The 22,854-nt window shown below is 26.6% G+C and overlaps 1 protein-coding gene across 1 annotated transcript; it reads right to left on the bottom strand.

The window, feature by feature from the left end:
* Positions 1–628: 628 nt before the first annotated feature.
* Positions 629–22,100, bottom strand: LOC107437056 (mitochondrial carrier homolog 2). The gene is made up of 12 exons (XM_043049416.2): positions 21,546–22,100; positions 20,098–20,182; positions 18,413–18,519; positions 16,389–16,539; positions 14,130–14,181; positions 13,164–13,223; positions 10,441–10,534; positions 8,452–8,484; positions 6,930–6,997; positions 6,242–6,317; positions 3,549–3,678; positions 629–978 (listed from the first exon to the last, which is right to left on the bottom strand). Exons 1-11 carry the CDS (start codon positions 21,657–21,659, stop codon positions 3,553–3,555), a joined length of 966 nt encoding a protein of 321 aa, XP_042905350.1. The 5' UTR covers positions 21,660–22,100; the 3' UTR covers positions 629–978; positions 3,549–3,552.
* Positions 22,101–22,854: the final 754 nt, after the last annotated feature.

Raw genomic sequence — 22,854 nt, 5'->3', positions numbered from 1 at the left:
TTTTTTCTCCAGAGATTAGTCTGTAATAATTAAATAACTTTTGAAACATTAGAAATATTAACTGTTTTAGCTATAATATTAAACATTATTAATGCATTATATCAAATAAAAATAAGATTATAATCAAAAAAATAAATGAGTTTTTTAAAGTCTAATTTTTAAATTAATAAAATTATCATTTTTTTTTTTTAAAAAAATCACAATTATTTCCAACAATATTTAAACACATCCATTCGAAAAAAAAAAATGTTTCATTCATTTCTTCCACCGGGGGTTCAAAATACTTGTCGTTCTTAATTTGAGGATTAAGCTAGATAGATAATTATAATGAAATCAATCAAGAATAAACCGGTTTTTAATTATTTGAATGCATTCTTTGCTTTTTAATAATTATTTGAATATGTTAGCTTTTCTTACTTAAATATTAATTTGCCTGTTCTAATGTGCAGGGTTTTCTTATAAGGATTCTTAATGTAGACGTTTACAGAATAATCACTTTGCAACCCCTGGTAAAAAACTCTAATCCCATGAGCATAAAACACAGAAAGATATAAAGCATCTTGACTTGTACAAAATTATAATATACTTAAATTCCCATCTACGAGAAAAATAAATTATAAGCACATAATTTCATAAAAATTCATTTTATTAATTTAAACAAATTAACTATTTTAATGTATGACATTGAAATTATTTAAAAATGGACACATTATAATAACAAAAAGCAGTCTGATATTATTGCTCACAAATTACCTTTTACAGCACTGTAATTTCTGATTGTTTTATTAGACTGGTCATATTCTATTCCTTTATACAATGACTATTCACTTCAGTTTATTAAATAATATAAAAGTTACATACATGTAGGTTTAACTGTAACATAAAATATCTCGGACATCCAAGCAAATATCACTTTCTACACAAGAACAATTTATAACAATGAAGTTGACTCATAATTGAAACTCTAAAAATAATGATCTGAAAGTAAAATGTCATCAGTTAATATGAGATAGCTCTTAAGTTATAAACTGATACCACTCTATAAATGAATTCTTTTCAATAAATAATAACTTTATAAATCTATATGCTCAAAATAAGTTAATTATTTTTGTTTTGCAAATCACAAGCATTTATTATTCTGCATTCTTATACACTGGTGAAAATAGTTATTAAATCCAACTTTTAGTTAGGATTCGTATTAATTAAGTAGCTAAACTAATGATTAAGTAGTTAAACTATAATTTATAAAACAGTTACTAAAGCATTTTGATGCAATCTAAATGCTTGACTCACCTTAAGAAAAGAAAATTTGCAAACAAACGTGACTTTTTTTAAAAACCTATTTCAATTTTTTACCCTCAAAATATAAGGGGTAATTTGAGCCAAATAGTTAGGAAAATGAACAGATTTCCCAGATTGATTTCTTAACTTTTTTAATATTTTATCATATTTCTTAAAAAAAATTGTTTATATATATTTTATTTTCAGTCAAAAAATGCTCTTACATTCATTTAAGACCTATTAAAATATGATTGACATAAATATTACATAATATTTATATACTATTTAAAGATGATTAGACCAAATGAAAACTTTTACATCTTTTTAAACTGTAATTTGAAATAACAAAATCCTAGATTATTCAACATTTTTTGTCATTTAAAATTAATTAGCTGACATTTATGCAAAATATTCAATATTTTAGTTATTTTTAAATAATATAGTAAAATAATTTTTGAATGGATTGTACAAGAATAAGTAATTTTAATCATTGATAAAATATGCAATAAGGGGTTTAAATTCAAAATTTGGACATTTTCAAATAGGAGCAACCTACCTTATTAAATCGAATTTGTTAAGAAATGGCATGTTTATTTAAAGAGAGAAAAATTTGCTCTAGATTTACTAACTTAAAATAGTTAAAGTTGCAGTGCCATGCACAACTGAGATCTTGAGGAATATTTCTTTTCTCAGATTTCAGGTAATTCTGATGCTTACTGTTCATGCATAAATCTAACTGAAAATTGCAATAAGCAGAGTCAAATTTTTGATTCCTACCATCTGAATTGTAACTAATTATCATAAGTAAGAATGCATAGTTATGGAGGCTTAGATATATGTTGCATTTTTTACCCAAAACAAATTTTAGCCCCTTTTAACCAGTTTCACAATAAAATTTATTTATGTTATTCTGCAAACAAGAACAAATTTTTCTTATTTTTTAAATTAAAATTTTCAAAAAGATCCAAAAGCAGAATTAAAAATAATTTTAATCATCAAAACTAATAAACTCTTAGTGGTTAAAATAAAAATATTTAAAATATTGATTTCTTTTACAAAGTAAAATTGTAAAGAAAAAAAGTTTTACTTGGTAATATAACAAATCATGTATTCATGCTTACAAAAAAATACTTACTGCACATAATTTTTTTGAAACTTGAACTCTAATTGTGCAGCGACTCACAGAGCTCAAAAAAATATAGGCACAACCCTGAATTACTTTTGATCTAATGATCAAATCTTAACATTCTAGAATTGAATCTTAATGACTGGAGAGGATGATCACAAATATTCCAATAAATTAGTACAGACGATATTTTAAGTTATGAACAAAACAAAAACATACACAAAAGTATACTTTCTCAGAATAAACATTACTTTTTTTGAGAAATTCGGATTTTGGACTCCTAAAATATGAGGAATTCCAGGAAATATGGTCCTAAAGTTTGGTCAGGATAGCAGTCCAACGTTTGGACCCCTTAATTTTAGTTTTACTTTTGCATACTTTACCATATCTTTAACTTTTCAAGTGAATTGAAAAGTTTCTTCACAAAAATATGACTTCTCAAAATCAGGAACTAGTCGATTGATTTTGCACAAATTTTGTACTTAGCCACGTAAAATTGCATGCTTTAAGATTTGATAAAAAATTGCATACCATAGAATTTAAAATTTCTTGACTATGATTAAATAAAATAAAAAATAATACATTTTTTTATTTTATGTTCAATCCTTTTAATGCTACATTTAGATTTTGTGGTTGAGATTTGAAAGCTTTTACATAATCCCTATTAGTAAACAAAAAGTTTATGTGACAGATTTTATTTGTTTTTATAAACATTGCTGAACAACTGAACCAATTTCGGGTTTACGGCTACCAAAGTTCAGCTCCGTAGCATTGTAATTTTGAGCCAATTCATAAGACTCCTGAATCAAATTTTGGGAGAAATTTGCCTTCAGGGAGGACTTTTCAATGGAACTAACCTGCATTCGTGTTACATGGAAAGGAAAACCTTCCACGGTTAGCCCGTCAGCAAGGGGACTCTAACCCATGGTCCATCTACCATTAAGGTTATTTTACGTCAGCACTGTGGTCAGTGCAAGCCGGGTGCGGAATTTGAATCTACCAGCCAACGCTGGGATTCAAACCCGGGATACGACATTGGGAGGCAAGTGCTCTTTCCCCTGAGATACCACATAGTGACAGATTAAAGCAAATGCATTTTAATAAACCAATAGGCAAGAATTTAAAAAGAGACAATGTTTACCTTATTACTTCACACTGTATGGGAATGCCTGAGCATGGACTCTTCTTCCAGAAGATCCAGAATAAGCTGATGTCATGAAAGGTCCAGTATGGTACCTCCACAATATACTCGATCCTCTCTTTAATTGACCCTAAAATATCAAACAAGTTGCATATTTAGTTTACAAATGGTATAAATAACTCTGTTTTTAGCAACTATAACAGAAAGTATTTATTATAAAGTGAAAAATTTATTTAAAAAATTTGAATCTTTATAATAATTATCAGAGTTCACTTCTAAAGAGCAGTTTTAAAAGTTGTGGAACAAGTGTTATGGACAATGTCAATCTTCATTTATGAAAAGATACCTCTACTTAGAAATAAATTAACATGTCTTATATACTAGTGAATTGATGTTAAATAATCGTAGTGGTAGTTACACCACAATTTTATCTGGGATGGAATTCAATGAACTGATACCACTAGTTGCCGCATTTGTGAAAGCAGGGAGAGCTGTACTAAGACCACCGCGTTTGTCATGGTCACTTCTGTGCTTCCATTAGCAGTAGAGTACATACAGGTCAATGCTGTGTGATCGTGACTGAGTCGCAACAGCGTGATGAGAACAATATACAGTCACAAATAGCAAATCAACTAATTAATGTGGACCATCTATCGAAGTAGACAAGATTAGATCATGTCCAGATGTCATCAGTGTGGGACTAGTGTTATCGACAATGTCAATCTTCATCTATGAAAAGGGTCCTAACATAGAATTGAGTTAACATGTCTTACATACTGGTGAATTGATGTGTAATAATCGTAGTAGTAGTTGCACCACAAAGCAATTATAACAGTAAAATCTAAATTTTCCTTTTAAAAAAAATGGTGATGAAAATATAATCCTTATTATTTAATTCATAGCTCTTCCTGTGAATAAAAGAGCAGGGCACTTCCTTCTCACAGAAAAGGGCACTTAAGAGTTTTAAAAGGACAACTCACTTAAGATAGTAAAATTTCATCAAATTGCATAATATTATGTAACAACTGAAATTGATTCTTAACAATCTTATATTATTTTATGCATATATTTTTAAAAGTCGTTCTCACACATTATCAAATCAAGAGAAAAATTTATAGTTTATAAAAATAATTAAAGGCATGTTAAAAGACTATCTCTGAACACAAATTTTTTTCAAACAAACTAAAAAAAATTTTTAATTGATAAATCTAATAATTTTTTTTAATTAAACCTAATAATTTGAAAGCTTTTTTCTATAATTTAAACTGAAAATTATGAAAAACAAATAAACATTTAAAGGTGTTTTTTTTTAACAGAAAGCTATTTATTTAAAAAAATTTTAGAATTTAAAATCACTTAAAAAAAATTCATTAATATACTCCCTTAAGAAAAAGAGAAACTCAAAAATTAAACCAGTTAAGAATACTCCTAACAAAGTTAATATTTGTAATAATAATCAGAATTAAACCAATAAACACAGATGATCAGTGTGTAATTATTATTTAAACAATAAGTAATTTATTATTATTTTTAAAATTGGAATATGAATAAAAAGGCAGTGTTTTTAAGGGATGGCAACTTATTTTTAGAAAAAGAGCAAAGAGGGAGCATTTATAGAGATGCAGGAGGGATGGGATAGGGGGGCGCCGTCCTTCGAAAAACGCTTAGGGAGAACACTGTTTATATATATTAAGTATACACCTATATATATTAAGTAATTATATATAAATATATATTTTTTTTTCAATTTAAGTATCCATCATTAATTGAAATTTTAAAAAAAAATGTAATACATACAAAATATAAAGAAAAGTTCTTTACTACTAAGTTTAAAGTGCAATTTAAAACAGATGCATAGTAAGGTAAGGAAAATAATTCAATATCTAGATAAAACAATTATACAAAAACAAAATCTTCAGAAAAATGTTCTTCAAAGTTATATAGCCTTACAAAAAAAAATCCTTGCAATAGTTTTTTTTATTATTATTTTTAAAAAAAAATTTGTTTCTAATTGCCGATAAGCCACAATTGCAACAACACATAAGCAAGCAATAACAAATTAAAGAAAATTAAAAAATTGTTTGTTGTATAAAAACAATCAATAAGACTATTAAATACATTGAAATTAGTACAGCGCAAAATGAAAACTAGGACATTTATGCATAAAGACAGATGTTTTTTCTATTTTAAAAAGAATAAAAAAAAAATTTTTTTTAATAATGTATACCAAAAGATTATACCAAAACAAGAAACTAAAAATACCAAAAGAAGGAAACAAAAAATTAGCAGCTTTCGTTGGTTGTTGAAATGACTTATTAGTCTAATAAAAATTATGTCAGCAGCATAAAAATAATAAATTTTTACTAAAATAATAATTTAGTAGACAAAAAATCATACAAACAAATCTTAAGAAAATGAACAACATAAAATAGCACAGCTTAATAAGACACTACTTACAATAGCACTAAGATGTGACCAGNGAAAAATCTGAATTTTTGACAAAAAAGCTGAAATTCAAGTGATAAAAGTGAAAAAAGCGAAAATCCGCTAAAAAGCGGAAAAATCTCATCCCTGAATAAAAAAACTGTCAGCAGCATAAAAATAATAATTTTCACTAAAATAATAATTTAGTAGACATAAAATCGTTAAGAAAATGAACTACATAAAATAGCACTGCTTATAAAACAACTTACAATAGCACTAAGATGTGACCAGCAATCTGACCAGTTGGAATATATTGGCATATTTCCAGGCATACCAGCTTTCAAACTAAAACACAAAAAACTCATGTCACAAGAAATATAACTGAATTTTACAATTTCAAAATTGTATCCGCTGTCACGCTTAAATTGAAGAAAATAAAAATATATTTTGCATCTAACTTTTAATAAAATAATCCATAAGCTTTAATATTAGGCATAGGAAAAAGAATTTTCAGGCACATGATTAATATAATATTTAAGAGTAAAATCAAAATATTTTGCACTTGGCCATTTCTTTTTTAAAGCCATAGGTGTATTTCCAAACATACAAGCAATTGACTAAAAAGAAATAAATATTTACTAAAATACTATCAACTGTTCTTCAATAAAATTATTTTAATTTATCAGGTACATTATGTCACAGACTCATAACTTAAACTGAAGTCTAAAACAATGATAAATTGAATTTTAATGTATAAGTAATTTTATAAAATACATATTATAATTTTATTTATAATTCTTTTTCTTTAAGAAAAAAATTTAAACATAAAACTTTTGGTAGTCATGCACATATACTCCTATTTCAACTTTAGATGTAGCAAATAGTCACATATGAAAAATAGTGGCAAAATTTTATTTAAAAAAAAATTTTTTTTTTAAGAAGTCAAAGCATGCTTACCCACAATTGTTGACTATAACAACATGACTAACCACAGTAAAAGGATAGAACAAAGCACCAGCAAGATACTGGAAGAAAAAAAGAAAAACAAATATGTAAACTTTTTACTATTAATATAACAAAATTAGAAATTTTAAATAGCAAAACTTGCTTCAATTCAATTAAATATTAAAACCTTAATCAAATATCTATTAGTTCTTGGATGTAAAATATTTTTTTAAAACTTCCATAGACTAGTGTAAAAAAAAAAACTTCTTAACTGAACTACACCAGAAGCATTCTAAAAATTTAGTTTACCTTTAAAAAAAATATAATTCAAAATTTGGTAATGAATAAATTAAAAACGTATTATTATAACTTTCAACTTTTCAGCTATAAACAATTCAAAAAACAACCAAATAAACTAATGCTAGAGTGAATAAGAGATGGGTTGATTCAGTGGAGTCTACTTTTCTTTCAATTAATGAAAAGAATTGGAGATCAAAGATAAATTGGAGGTTGTTATGGAGAAATCTTTAGAGACAGGAGGAATTTTTTAGAATCTTTACCAGACATTGGACAGTCTGGCTAACTATGATGATGAATGAAAAAAATCTGGCAAGTTTTGTCGAAAATCAGACAATTTTAGAATCAGATATTTAGAGGCTTACCTAGAGATTAAAAAAAAAATTCTTAATTACCTTACATAATATTTTTTCACAAAAGCACTTTTAAATTTAATTATTCCTACATTAAAAAATGAAATTTTAAACAGGAAAAACTATTAAAAAATATCAGTTCAAAGTTCAACAATAAATTAGAAACCTACCAAATAAATTAATTATTGTGTGGTTGAATAAAATGCAAAAGTTTTAACGGGCATTTTCATTCCCTCTCCCCCATTTTTCATAGTGATTTACATTATGTATACAATTTTTACATACACACAAAACATCAACAATTTAAATATAGCATTCCAATAGCTTAAAATTACACTACAGCAGTGATGATGCTGTTTACACAAGCTTAATACTTTAAAGATTGGGGGGGGGGGACATTTGAATTTTATTAAAGAGCTCTAAATGAGATATGTACCTTCATAATATAAAGACTAGATGTATTAGTAAAAGTAAAAGCTTAAAAATATCACCAGTTCATGCAATTATAAATAATAAAAAAATACTTATAAAGAAAAAACTAATACCTAAAGAAACAGCTTAATAATAATACACTAACAGTTGTGTGAATTAACAACTTGCATTGCAACAATTTGATACCCCACTTAAAATAGGAGGCCAACTTATAAAAGGACATTTAACATTTTGCAAATTCAGTACTTGATTGTACAAGTAAACTAAAAAAGGGACAATGATATTTAAGAAAAAAATTATTTTTAAATAATTTTCTTAAACACTGTAGGGCATTTCCTTGTTAGACAAGTGCTCATCTTGGAAAGGTGACCAACTTAACAGGTTTCAATGTACATGTAAATGCTTAAATTTTTTTAATAAAATGGAAAGATTTTTAAAAAGGCATTACTTACTCCCATTAAGGCTTTAACATATGTTTTAGCTGACTGAAAAATAAAATATATATAAAAATAAGTAACAAAGAAATAAGAGCACAATAAATTGTATCCTAAACAATTATAAAGAAAAAAAAACATTTAGCAAAATAGAAACATTCAATAATAACAAACTTAAGACACCACAATAATGAAACACATAATGTCAATAATTAATAAATGCTCTCAAATATACTTAAAAGTGGTGTTTCTCAATCAATGCAAATTACCAAGAAAAAGATATAGATAAAAAAAATGAGATGAGGGAAAAAAAAGCTCAAAAATATTGTAAAAAATGGAAAAAAAAAATCAAATAAAAGAAACATAAAAAAAATTGTGAAACAGAACATTTCTTTAATAATGTTCCTAAAACATACCACCGAGGAAATTCATAATTTAAAGTGTTATTTGTACTGGATTTCAACTAATTCCAAAATAATTTTGTTTTAAGAAAAATTGAAATAAAAATAAACTTTTGGATATTAATTAAAAATTTTATAAACTTAAAACTTTTACTTATAAATATTTAGTACAACACCAAACACTATTTAGTACTTTCAAATATTAGCAATAGTTGTAACTTAGGGACTTTTTTTCAATAACAATTTTTAACCAGTATTTTAAGGAATATTTTATCAGATAATTCTCTTCCGAATACCAATCTACAATTGAAGTAAGCATGCATTTATATTATTTGCATGTAAATCATTTAGTTTATGAACACAAACTATTATTAATATCTATAATTTTCTTCAGTTTCTGTTGTACAACTTATGTAACACATTTAAAAAATAATCCAGGTCAAAATTAACATCTTAAATTTGCATTTCATATGAGAAAGACTGAATGATCTTTTAAAATAAACAGGAAAAGGAATATATGAGATAAAAGAAGATGAAAACCTGGTTGCTTTAAAAACTTTTTTCTTTAAAAAGAAAAAAACACACACACAAAATACAGTGAAACTTCTCAGGAGCGACCACTCTCCACAGTAAAATGGTCGTTGATGGAGGTTGGTCCTCCAGCTTACCTCCATTAACTTCAAAATTGTTATCAAAGGTATATGATTTTATTTTTAGCCAGTGTCATTTTCTTGGAGCAGAAATGCCACTCCTGTTAGCATCATGAAAAGACGAATCTATGAATAAAATTTAACCTCTCTAAAAATAATCCCAACTGATATAATTACGTGTAAAAACAAATTTACCAATTATGAATGATAAAGCTATTTCAAACAAATAAACAATTATGTTGTTTGTTTAAGTTTGCGTGTAATTCTATATCATAAAAATTACTTAGCTTTAAAAGATGAAAGAGGTCAGTTCAAGATTTTTTCTAAAATATCTTTTTGTTTCTAACATAGCTTTTTGCTTCGAATTTAACTTTCAAATTAAAGTAATTCATTGATAGCATCGTCTTAAGTGCACTCTGATTGCAACACGAGGTCAAAAAGAGCTCTCTAAATTAAGAGTCTCACACAAATATTTTGAAATTAAATTTTTTTATGTTTGACCTTTCCGGCATTTGGTGCAGATGTTTGCCTAGTTGCTGAAAGAGGTTTGAATGGCCTCTTCCAAAAGTTTTCATAGACAAAAAGTCAATGGAAAAAATTATGTGTCTCCCAAAAGTTGTTGCTACATAGAGGTGATCTTTCCTGGAAGTTTCACTGAATAAGAATAATGCAAATGAAATAATAAGAATAATGAATATGTAATAAGAATAATGCAAATGAAAAAATATAAGTTAAGACTTTAAATTAAAAAAAAAAACAAAAAAAAAACTCAGAAAGCAATTAAATTATCTGCAAGACAGTACAAAAATCTGACTCCTTTTCAGATAGGGACTTGATAGTTTTAAATACAATATAATATATTCAGTTTCTCAAAACTAAGTCTTCAGATATAAAACTAAAAAAAAATATTAACAATGGCCGATATACCTATATTAGACCATTATTGCAGAACATACCTCTTCATCGACTAAGTAAGTGTTAATCAGCACAGATGCAGAAGCTGCCAATAGCATTGAGAGAATTTCTCCTATTAGTCGAGGAACTAACCCACTAAACGGAATGGTAAAAACACTTACAAAATGAAAAATTTATCTGCAGAAAATGAAACAAAAAAAATTTATGATACAAGCAATTTTACACAGCAGGAGAGGTATATGCTATAGAGTAGTTTATATACTATATAAGGGTGCAATTTATTATATTCTGAAAATATTCTAGGTTTGATTTTTTTGAAAGCCCCAAGAATATTATCCATTACTTAACTATAGTGAAAAAAGTCCATTTATTATTTTTAAAAGTAACAAAGATTGTAGATATACAAATTCTACAGTTTGAAATTTTAAAAAAAAATTAATCATGTCTAAAAGATTTGCAGCAAGCCATTGGCTACTATAATTGACACTAAACACAGCGACAATTGCTGTTCAAACAAAAATGGACTATGAAATGTAAAATCATTACAACCTAAATGCATAAAAACATCATAAATATTTACTCAGAAAATAAAACAAATTCTTGATAAAATTTTTCAGAAAAAAATTTTGTACTTAAATAAAAATCAGAAGTTTCACAAAATAATTGATAATTAAATAATTATTTTTCTTTTTCAAGTAAAAGTGCCGTTACGTTATAGTTGAAAAACTCATTTAAAAAGAATACACTGGTCGTAGACCCCCATTTTTGATAAATAATGTGACCAGATAGCTAACCTACTAAGTATAAACAAAAACAATAAATGTGAAAAGAATATGAAATGCTAATTTTTCTTAAAACATTTTATTAAACAAACATAACATTAGTATAACATCGCCAAACCAAAACATTATCGATCGTTCGGTAACTAAGCTAGCTAGGGAAGAGGTAGAAAAGATAAGTGACAATTCTTAATTTGATGGAGAATATTTATCACAGAGATGACAGGGTTGCTTTTGACTGAAAACTTTAACTTGTCAAGCTGGCAGTAAAACTGGCGAAAGTGGCGCGCATTGCAAATATATAATAGTAAATAAAAAAATCAGATGTGAACACTAATTGTTTTAATTGAAAATAAACCAACCAAGGAGACAGCAGAAGAAAGAATAAATTTTCAAACAAGGAAATTACATTGATTAAAATTATTATTTCCTTTGAAAAGAAATTTAAAAAATAAATTATAAGTATGTAGGTAACTTTATCAACTTAATCTTTCTAAATTTCCTGGAAGAATTAGAGACTTAGATCATGTCCATATTGTTCCAAAAAATTTTATTGGATTTGTTCCAAAAATTTTAGTTACAAATATTTTCTTTTAAAAAAAAATCAAAATATTGAAAGAATTAAATCTTTTGAAAGCTTGATTTAATACTTTATAACTTGCTAATTTAAAGTCTCGCCCCCCTCGTGAAACTTATGAAAGTGGCCCACGTTTTGTCTTTGCCACCAAGTAATTAATGAGAAAAAAACAATGATATGTATCCATCAAAAATAAAATAACAGATACGTTGTTTACAGTACTTTTTTCTAATAGTTGAAGGATTAATAACTTATTTTGCATTATTAAACAATTACTTTAAAAAAAACAATAAAAGTATGGATATATATAAACATTTTCGTTCAATGTTTTTCTAGATTAATTTCAAAAATATGGTAGTAATCTTTTTTAAAATCTGAAAAAATATATCAAATATATATATGGAGTTAGAAGGGTGATAAACTTCTAACAATAATTAAAAGGGTGGAATGGGACAAAGCACGTTGGAAATCGCTGTTTTATGATAATAATGAAAACTTAGCAAGATGTAATTGTGCAGAAAAAAAAACACAACTTTGTAAAATGAAATATATTTGTAATCTTTTTTTAATATTTAGAAAAGATACTAAACTGCATTATTTTTTAGACTCACAAAAATATGCAAAAGTTGAGAATTATTCACTGATTAAAATCATTTTCATATGAAAGGAAAAATCTTGCCTTTTTCTTCATATTTTAAAAATAAAGCTATTTACCTATTTTAAAGTCAAGATAATTCTTTTCAGTAACCAAATAGAAACAGACAGTTTTAAAATTAAAGCTCTCCTTCAAGTTTTAGGCACTCAAACAAAGGCTTTTTTTTATTTCCTTGGGCAAAATGCTTCAAAGTCTTAAGTTTTTTTTAAAAAGCAAATTAGGGACAGCATTGGCTGTAGAGTAACTAAAGAGATACAGCGGGAGAAACCCCTCATAACAAATTCTCTTTCACCTTCATAAGTAACTATTTTATGTGTGAAATGCACAATTAATGCCCCTTTAAGAAGATATTACACACAAATATTATGGCAAGATTACTCAGAATTATGCAGTGTGGATATATAATCCTCATGGTATAATTATAAATTAACATAATAATTATAAATTTTCATACATAATAATTTTCATTTTGAATACATCTCTACTTCATTTGAAATTTCAGGATGCATTCTAGGGTAATTTGAAATCCTCTTTCTCTTAACCATTCAATTTTAAACTAATTACGGAAGTGAAACAGAATTAACAATGAAAAAAATCTCGTCCCACTATAGTGTCTTTCTAAGATACAAATTCGAGTTGAATAAACTAACTAGAAAATAATGCATAAAAATATCAGAAATTGATATACAGATCAGTAAATATAACAAAGCAATTTAAAAATATTTAAAAAAAAATTTCACATAAAAAACTTACGAGAAAAAGCCTAAGATACCATCTTCATTGAATATTTCTCTCAAGGATCCAAAGATACCTCTAAAAAAAGAGATATATAAATTGAGTTAATCAATATTTTTAAAACAAAAATATTTTTTTCCATTCATTTATTTATTTTATCTACTTATTCAATTTATTTATTTATAAGAAAAAAGGACTTTAACATTGATTTAACTTACAAAAATTTAAATTCCAATTAAAAAAAATTATTTTTATACTGTAGTTTATGAGTAGACTTTTTTAACTTTTAAAATACAAGGAAAAATAAAAAATAGACTATTATATAATTATTTAAATCAGATGTTTGCAGACTATTAGACCTGTAAAAAAGTTCAGGCATTAATGACCAACTCAATATATAAATATCAATTTACTCCATTTAAAAAAAAAATTACGTAATTATTCTTTGTTTCATAATTTTTTTTACATATTAAAGAATTTATAACTTTGTTAATTTTGAACCAGATGCCACTCAACTAATATTAAAAAATTTAAACTTAAGTATTGCATTATAAATATGTTTTAAGGTTGAAAAATGTCTCCACAACAGAAAATTATAAAATTTTTGCTGTGTTGTTTTCTTAAATCTTTTTACATACAAATTTAGAATCAAACAGAACTTAGTCAGGAAATAATGACTTTGAAACAGTTTAAAGAATTAATCTAACTAGAACTAGGAATAGGTAATTACATATCAAAAACTAGCAAGCAATGCCCTAAAACATTAAAATTACATTATTTAGAAGTGTGCTTTTCATTTACTTAATTTATTTACTACCTTCATAAAAATATATTTTTAAATTCTTAATTTTTCATGTAAATTAGAAAAATATCAGAGAGCATAATAATGCTGTCCAGAAATTTCAAGTGTTACAATATTATTACATTACCAGTGTATCACAAAGTGATAATAATTTAGAAGATAATGCTAAAATATATACATACGAATATTTTGTTTCTCGGCCAACAAATTGTGCCATGGATCTCAGTGTGATAACTGAAAAATATAATATTATTGATTAAAACTTTAATAAGCAAATTTCAGGACAAATTTCTAAAATTGATCTAATAATATACATAAAAATGCAATAAAAATGCAACACTTTTTCAAATGCATAAAAAAAAAAAAGTTACTGGTAAACTAATTAAATAAATGTTAATTCTGCTGACAAAAGCAAGCAACAAACTGATAACTATAAATACTAACTGCATTTAGAAGTTGATTTCTCCGAGACTAAAGCTTGAGATCTCTGGATTAATCTTGATGCTAAACACCCCAAGAACATAGTTGAAATTTAGTTCTATGGGGTGGGGACAAAAATAATTTTGATTTGTTTGTGTAACTTTTTATTTGGGAAGTGCTATAATTGCAAATCAAAATATGTCTATTTATTTAAAAAAAATTACAATTGAGCCACAAGAAATTTATAATTTCAGTAGCTACACAATGTGTTATATTTTCCATTTCATCTAATATTATTCTATGACACTTAAAATCTTTTCATTTTATATCAGATCACTAAATTAAACTTTATTCAATGTAATCCAGTTTTTCTTCTGACTGCACAATTTTTAAATATGATTCAAGAGGAAATTATTTCATGGTTACAATTATCATCCATTCAATATAATATTAAACTAATAGCCCTCAATTTTTTCTTTATTTTTTAAATAAAATTTAAAATGTATTTATTAGTTTGCATTTAATTGACATACAATTATGTCCAATTCAATATTACAAATAACTACTTAGCTTCTGCATTTTCTCTAAATTTTATATATAAGGTTGAAATTAAAGTTATAATTTTAGTAATGCAATTATTTTCTTATTAGTATTATAAATAACTACAGCCATCATTAATGACAAAAAATCCTGAAACAACAAAATAGTTTCAAATTAGAGGAATTAAAATTGGAAATCACCACTCCCCACTAATCACAAAAATAAAAAATGCTTACAAATTTAAATATAATATAGATATTACTTGTTAACAAGAAATACAAAAAGGCAAGAGAGAAGTCAAATAATTAGATTAGTATACTTATCACACATATGCTTTTATTAGTCAATAATGAAAGGTAAACATTGATTAATAACCATTTTACTAATATTTTCGAAATTTAAAACTTTTTATCTACTTTTTTACAGGGGTGTAGTACTTGATTTTAAGTGCCTAAGTGTGTTTTAAAATGTCAAATTTCAGTATAACGAATAATTTTAAATATAGCAGGAAAATGTCATCTTTTCGGTTATTGAATTGTGAAATTTGTTAACGATAGAAATGTAGGGCATATTAAATATTTTTTAGCACTGATTTTTTTTGTTTTCTTTTTTTGACAATTTTGATCACTAAAAACACTTTACTTATCTTCTTTTAATTCCCCCTAGTTTCTTTTTCTAAAAAAAGAGATCAAAAAACATTTTGTTCTTAGAATAAAATATAATTGTACTTTCACATTTGCTCAAAATTGAATGAGGCTGCACTGGAATTAGTATTCATATCTGGAAAGTAATGCAAGATAATTTCATTCAGTAAATTTTCCAAAAGAAATTGTACTACACAAGTAAATTATTTTAATCTTTTGGAACACCAAAATACCAAATATATATACCAAAAAGAAGAAATTATTTTTTCAATTTGACATCACGGAAACATATTGCCAGCCTTAACTTATTTAGTTTCTTCTTTTCCAACATCTAGAGGATATAGCAACTATCATAAGTATATGTTACTGTGAATGACCGAAATCAAGAGAATGTAGACTTTCCCCGGTGAATGTCAACAATCACATAGTCGCTTTGGTGAATGTCCGAAATATTTGTNCAGGACGGTTTTTACCGGTATTTACCATGGTTTTTTCCACCAGCGGCAAAATCTTGCCAACCCTGGCTCGTTAATATTATTATATTTATGCGATATTTTAATATCTGCTGAGGATAGATTAGGAGTAACAACAGTGTTCGAGGTACCGGTTAAATGCACCCCGGGTAGTGGCATTTAAAAAACATTGAAGTATGACATACCGGGGAGTGGTACTTAACTAGACCTAGTTTATAATTCGGACATTTACCAATGCGACTATATGATTATCAACATTCACCATTAGAAGTCAATAACCACCATTTTTGTCATTCACAGTAGCATATATAAACAGCACAGTATAGTATTGCAAGCCATTGATTAAATATTTTCTATTACTTACTGTAAAAAGGATGACTAACAATAATGGATGCAGTCCGTGCCACAGTTGATTTCATTAACTCATGAGCAAACAAAGCTAGCTTTTGTTCATCTGTTAATTCAGATTCTGATATTTGTTGCAACTGTTTATTAGAATCTAATGAGGGTACTTTCTGAAATGACAAACTAAATTATATTCTTCATAAAAATTGTGTTCAATTAGGAAGAAAGTAGAATTTTTTCACTATGAAATATTTTTCATGCTTCATTTTCTTAAATAAAAAAACTATAAATTTCTAAAAAATTATTCTAAGATATTTCTTTTATCAAATCCAAAACAATTATAGACAGATAAATTTTACAAACATTTTAAATAAATACTTCAAACACCTTAAATCTCAACAAAAAAAAACACACAATCTATTTTCTGGCCTAGTAAAAGAAGAAAGAAAAGAATATCAAATAATTTATTGTGGATTAGAAATGTTTTATTACTTTAACGATCACTCACTGCACTTCCAGCTAAAAAAATTTATACTGCTTTTCATAATCATTTACTTTACTTTTCCTGATAAATGCAGTCAAACAAAGCATAGATCATAGATCCAATAAAACGTAAATTTTGCTTACTATTTTATTTAACTCCTATAGTAAAACTTTGCATAAATCAAATAAATTAAAAGAGATGTGAAAGAGAAAACCTAAAGTATTATCCTTAAAAAAAAAAGAAAAAAATAGAAGTTCTCCAAAAAAAAAAAAAAAAAAAAAAAAAAAAAAAAAAAAACTTTTGCAATATTATTATGAGGGATGTGTTATGTGGCCGATTTTCGTACTTTATTTATGACTGATTTTGCTACTCTAATGCTAATTCTAAAATTACAACTTGCACAATATAATTATAAGGAGCATCTGTTATGTAAATGATTTACTAACTTTATTTATGACTAATTTTATCTGATGTGAGCTCCATGGAAAATTTTTAATTTTTAGCACAATGTATGCAATTAAATAAGATAAAAATTAGTAAATTTTTTTGTTATATTTTATTACAGATATGTTAATAAAATAAAATATTTGTAAATGAAATAAGAAACTGCCTTAAATGCATCCATGTGTAAGTCTATGCTAAAAAGTTTAAATAAACTCCAAATACCAAAAAGGTTACAAGTGAACAACAGTAACTTTATGTATAAATATATATCACTTTGATGAAATTTATGCATAAAATGTGTTTAAATTTTAAGAATATATAGATTAAATAAGGCATGCGTTTCTTTTCTGAGAAGGAATTTATAAAAACATTGTAAGAAGATAAAAAAAAAATGTACAGTTAAAAAAACCACATTAAAACCAAAAGTTATATTTACACATTTGACCAAAAATATTATCTTATACTCATTTAATAAACATTAATCCTGAAGAAGGAATAAAAACAAATTTATAACTTTTACATTTTAAATGTATAAAAAGTATTGATGTAAACTTAGTTAAAGACAAAAAGAATAGTTAAAGCCAAAATAAGTAGTTAACAGCTAAAAAGACCTCACAAGGTTAAGTTTAATAAAATTAAAAACAAACATGTTAAAACTAAAAAATCTGTCTTCTTTTGTTGAAGAAAAAGTAATTAAAAAAATACAATCAAATAAAAAACAATATCATATCACTATTTTAAACACCCAAATTTTACCTAGTATTCCCACGAAGCATTTTCTGAAGGGCAGCTTGTCCTTTGATCCCAATAAATGGGTCTTCTCTGCGATTTTTGTAAAAATAAGCTGCCACCACTTAAAAACACTGCATTTTAATTCATATTTTATCTTGAAAAAAAAATAATTAACTGTTTCAATAATAAAACTCAACCTTTTCAAAACTCAAAGCGCCTTTTTCAGAGGAAGCACCCAACCCTTTTTTTTTTTAATTCCTAGGGAGAACTCTGTTACCTATACTATAGCAAATAAAATAAAATTAATGCTTAAAACTAATCAAAACTATTTTTAAATGTATTTTTACAAAATTAGTTTTTTTAAAAAAAAACTTTAGATTTACCTCATATGCAATTATGTATGTAGACATGCTCACAAAATTTGTACATAACTTTGGAAATAAGCCTCTATAAAGCCCAAAAACTCCATCTATACTCTTTATATGTTTCACTGAAAGGCAAATAAACATTTTATTAAGCAGTAAACAAAATTTCAGTTAGTTTATTTTAAAAAATAAAAATTCTATAACCTATTTATACATAGTTAATCTGAGAATGAAATTTCAGTTAGTTTATTTCAAAAAATAAAAATTCTGTAGCCTATTTATGCATAGTTGACCTTAGAATGTGACTTCTTTTGTCAGTCAAAATCCTGTTAAAAACTTGCGCAAAAATCAATTGATAAATATCAGAGCTCATGCTAGGCAGGGTAAACAGGGCGCAGCACTGTGCTGCCCTTTTTGTCAAAAGAATCCACCCTGTTGCCCCTGAAGTAAATTAGTGCCCTGATGTAATAGACTCCATACCATACCCTTTTTGCCCTTTCTTTCCTCAGCCCTTCTTTATTTTCCCCCCAAACTGTACAATGGATTTCTTAAACTTTTGTTATTTTCAACTCTTTTTATTTAAATTGTCATTGCTGTCAATACATTGACTTCTATGGGAAAGGAAAAATAGCCATCACACCCCCTTGTTGCACTCGTCTATGCAAGTTTGCAGTTACTTCCACTATCATTAAACCATAATTATTATTAAATCATAACTACACACACTTAAAAACATACATTTATTATTTTATTAATATATGCATGCATTTTAAATAAATTTCTAAGCTAATTAGCTCATTAACTCGATATCTATGTTAATTTATTAATAAAAATTAGTAATTAATATGATTGATTTGCTATGTTTAGTAAAGTAAAAAAAAATTCCTTTACTAAAATTGACAATGTTTTTTTATAGAATGTGTAAAGCCCATAAAAAGAAATTATTGCTTTTTTAAAATAATAATGACCTTTTTTTAAACTTTTGTACCCTGCCCTTTTTTTCTGCCTAGAATGAGCTCTGTAAATATGCAGTAGTAAATAATTTATTTCAGAATAATACTTTGTTTATGCCTCAGAATTTGGTTAAAAATTTCCTACAGAATCTCTGCTCTAGACGAGTTTTTTTCAACCTGATTTATTCGAAGTAACAATAAAATATTTTAATGATCTATCTAGAACTGATAAGGCAAGTAATTTACATTATTGGTATAATCTTTACATATACAAAATTGTGGCACTTACACAATTTTTAGACTAATATGCTTTTGATGATTTAAACACTCTTTAATGAAAAATAATTTGAATATTTTCTCAACAAATGAAAGTATTTTGACCTTTAACCTATTTCAATATATATAAAACTTGTATTAATTCTAATTTTAAAAAAAAATGCAATAAGGTGATAAACAATCAAAATTAAAAAACGTATTTCAGAAATGTTTTTAAATGTTCAAGAATTCATCAATACTAGTTATTGAAAAATAGACTCCATATTTAAAGCTACCTACCATTCCTTCTAGTAAATCTACAATATTGTTATCTTCGCAAACTAGGTATAGTAAAAAAAAAATTTTTACAAATCAAAATATTCCAAAATGAAACAAACAAGATCAGAAACAATTTTTATACAAAAATGATTCAAAAAGCTAAATTAACTATTAGTTATAATAAATTATTATGAGAATAATGAAAAGATATCTTACTATAAGCAAATGCACCAGTCAGACCTAAAGCTGGTTTTCCTAATAGAGTCCTAGTTGGCTTAGGTGGGAATGGTTCATGCCCAATCTACGGAGGATAATATAATAATTTGCAAACTAAATTATTAATAAATTATAGTAAGTTTTTTAAACTTTGAAGAAAAATATTGATACATTATTAATAGATGAACAGGTCAATAAACATTTAAAAAATGTTCTAATTATCTTGAAATAATAGAATGTTAATAACAAAAAATTTGAATTACATAAGGTAGAAATATTTTAAAAATAAACTATTAATAAAAATATGAGAGAATTACATAGCATAGCTGACCATAAAAATCTCAGCTTTCATTGAAACATATAATTTTACAAATTAATTTATTAATGAATCTTAATAAAGCTCACTGAAAAATCCAAATTATAAACACTTAATCTCAATCTTCTTAATCTATGGATTTAAAAGTAATCTCGATTAGAGTTTATGAATTTTTAGATGAAATTTTTGGCGGTTTTCAACATCCACAGAAATATAATGAAAATCTAAAGGGTAATTAAAAAAAAGAGAAAGGTGGAAAAAAGATTTTTCTTTAAGAAAAAGATGCATGAATATCAGAAATTAAATCAAAATTTCAGCAAACAGAAAACTCAATTACTAATTAATCTTTCCATTTTAAATTAATTATTACCCCAAATGCAGTTTTATTTATATTTTTAAGAACATTAAGAAAACTTTTATACTTGCTTCACACAAGCTATAGTTACTTAACTTCTCTTTATCTCATCTACTTTACCTACAAAAATTATTATATGTCAAGGGAGATTTTAATATTATAGTTAGTATCTATGGCAAATAATCAGCAAATTTCAATGTCTTTCAATACAAGCAATGGGACTCAATCTGGGGATATTTCTGCATTATGATCTGTTGCACGAACTACAATCGCCAAAGTACCAAATAGCTTTTAAACTTGAAAAAACTATAAAAAAAGAGAAAAAAACATAGAGGTTTGTTTGGGGGGAATGAGTGTTATTTTCTTAGTTTCTTGCAAACTGCTGTCTGCAAGTCGCTAAGACTTGGAAATTTTGAGATAGATCATGATATGGAAATCTTTTTATAAATTAAATTTAAAATACAAAAAACATCAAAGACAGAGTCCAACTAGAAAGATATAACTTCGAGCCACATCGGAGCAAATATTACATTTATGAGAGAATAAACATTTTTTTAAAAAAATAACTAACAATGAGCTTTTCTTTGCCTGATGCATAAGTAGCTTGAAAGAAATTAAAAGTTTCTCTAGAAAGCTACATTTTACAAAACTAAAAATAATTTCTTTTGGAAGATAAAATAAAAAAACTGACTCAAAGCCTGAAGTAAATGAACGCAAATGTTGAATTTTAAGGGAATTTGAACTAAACACTTTCTCTAGAAGTAAACATTATATTACCTGAATCAATACTTTCACATATTCAAAAGGATGACCAAGAGCTGTAACACCCAATTTTCCGAAAAGGTGAAACCATTCAAATCGATCTGCATTGTAATCTCCGCGATTTTGCATGACTAGAATTAATTAATTTCAATTGCAATAAAGGAAAAATAAAATAGTAATAGTCTTTGAACCTTACATAAGCAAAAATAAATACAAATAGCTCAGTAGGAGAAGTTAAGTTAAAGTTGTAGTTTATTTTAACCAGTAGGCAGAAAAATTGTTTTAGTCTTTCCTGATAAGTATAAAACAAGCTTATAGCTTAAATAGAAGACAATAAAAAAGAGACTCAGCAGTCGTCATTCCTTTAAATATTTCAGACTTGAAGAAAATTTTCCTAAATCACAATCGATTTAAATTCACCAAAGTAAAAGGCAATAAAGAGAAAAAAATAATTATAAATAACCTTCTTGCAGATATTTAGAAAATATAAGAAAATAATTTTTCCTATGTTTGTAATTTAGGACACTATTATGACTGCGTGTGGTGTGCCTCGGCAAACACCCAGTCCCCAAGTATGCACCTCGACAACCCTCCTGACCACTCCAAAACGAACTGAAGTGAGGTAAATCCAGCNGAGGACCAATACCGCACACCCTCGATCCCTACGCAGGCTGATCCAAGTGGTCCCCCACCCGCACACTGACCGTAGCCAGTGAGGCTTGACTTCGGTGATCTGCTGGGAACCGTGTCTTAACGATCAGTCCACTGCTGGACAGTGACCAAATCAGACAAAATAACAAAGTAAAACAATCAATTCAGCATGGGCGTCGTGCCATAGGCGTCGCCATTCCTTTCAATATTTCAGACTTGAAGAAAATTTTCCTAAATCTCAATCGATTTAAATTCACCAAAGCAAAAGGCAATAAAGAGAAAAAAATAATTGTAAATAACCTTCTTGCAGATATTTAAAATATAAGAAAATAATTTTTCCTATATTTGTAATTTAGGACACTATTATGACTGCGTATCTTAATTTTGTCCCCCTCGAAAATTGGAAATTTCCGATGGGTTCTGCCTCAATTCGTCTCGCGCAATTCATCATAGCGACAATTCATCTCGCACAATCGGGTCGTGGAACGATCCGTCGGGAGAACAATTCGCTGCAGCAACAATTCGCGATCGCAACGAACTATAGGGGGCGTTGTTGTATGAGACGGATACCTGCGATTTCCATATGAACAGTTATTCAGTTACTCTAGAGACGTCTTTAATGTAGCACGTAGCTTTGCAACGTTCCTTCTTTATTGTGGCTAATTAAATTTAA

This window comes from Parasteatoda tepidariorum, chromosome 4 (assembly GCF_043381705.1).
Source record: "Parasteatoda tepidariorum isolate YZ-2023 chromosome 4, CAS_Ptep_4.0, whole genome shotgun sequence".
In the NCBI taxonomy this organism is placed as follows: Eukaryota; Metazoa; Arthropoda; class Arachnida; order Araneae; family Theridiidae; genus Parasteatoda; species Parasteatoda tepidariorum.
The sequence above is the reverse complement of the archived record's forward strand: the minus strand, read 5'-3'. Positions and strand labels throughout refer to the sequence as shown.

Excerpts from the sequence above, each read along its gene's own strand:
- LOC107437056 (XM_043049416.2), bottom strand. The coding sequence starts at position 21,659 with ATGCAAAATCGCGGAGATTACAATGCAGATCGATTTGAATGGTTTCAC. Across the intron at positions 13,224-14,129 it reads GGCCGAGAAACAAAATATTC|AGGTATCTTTGGATCCTTGA; the intron begins GTATGTATATAT and ends CTCTTTTTTTAG. Across the intron at positions 3,679-6,241 it reads GGTCACATCTTAGTGCTATT|GGTCAATTAAAGAGAGGATC; the intron begins GTAAGTTGTTTT and ends TTGATATTTTAG.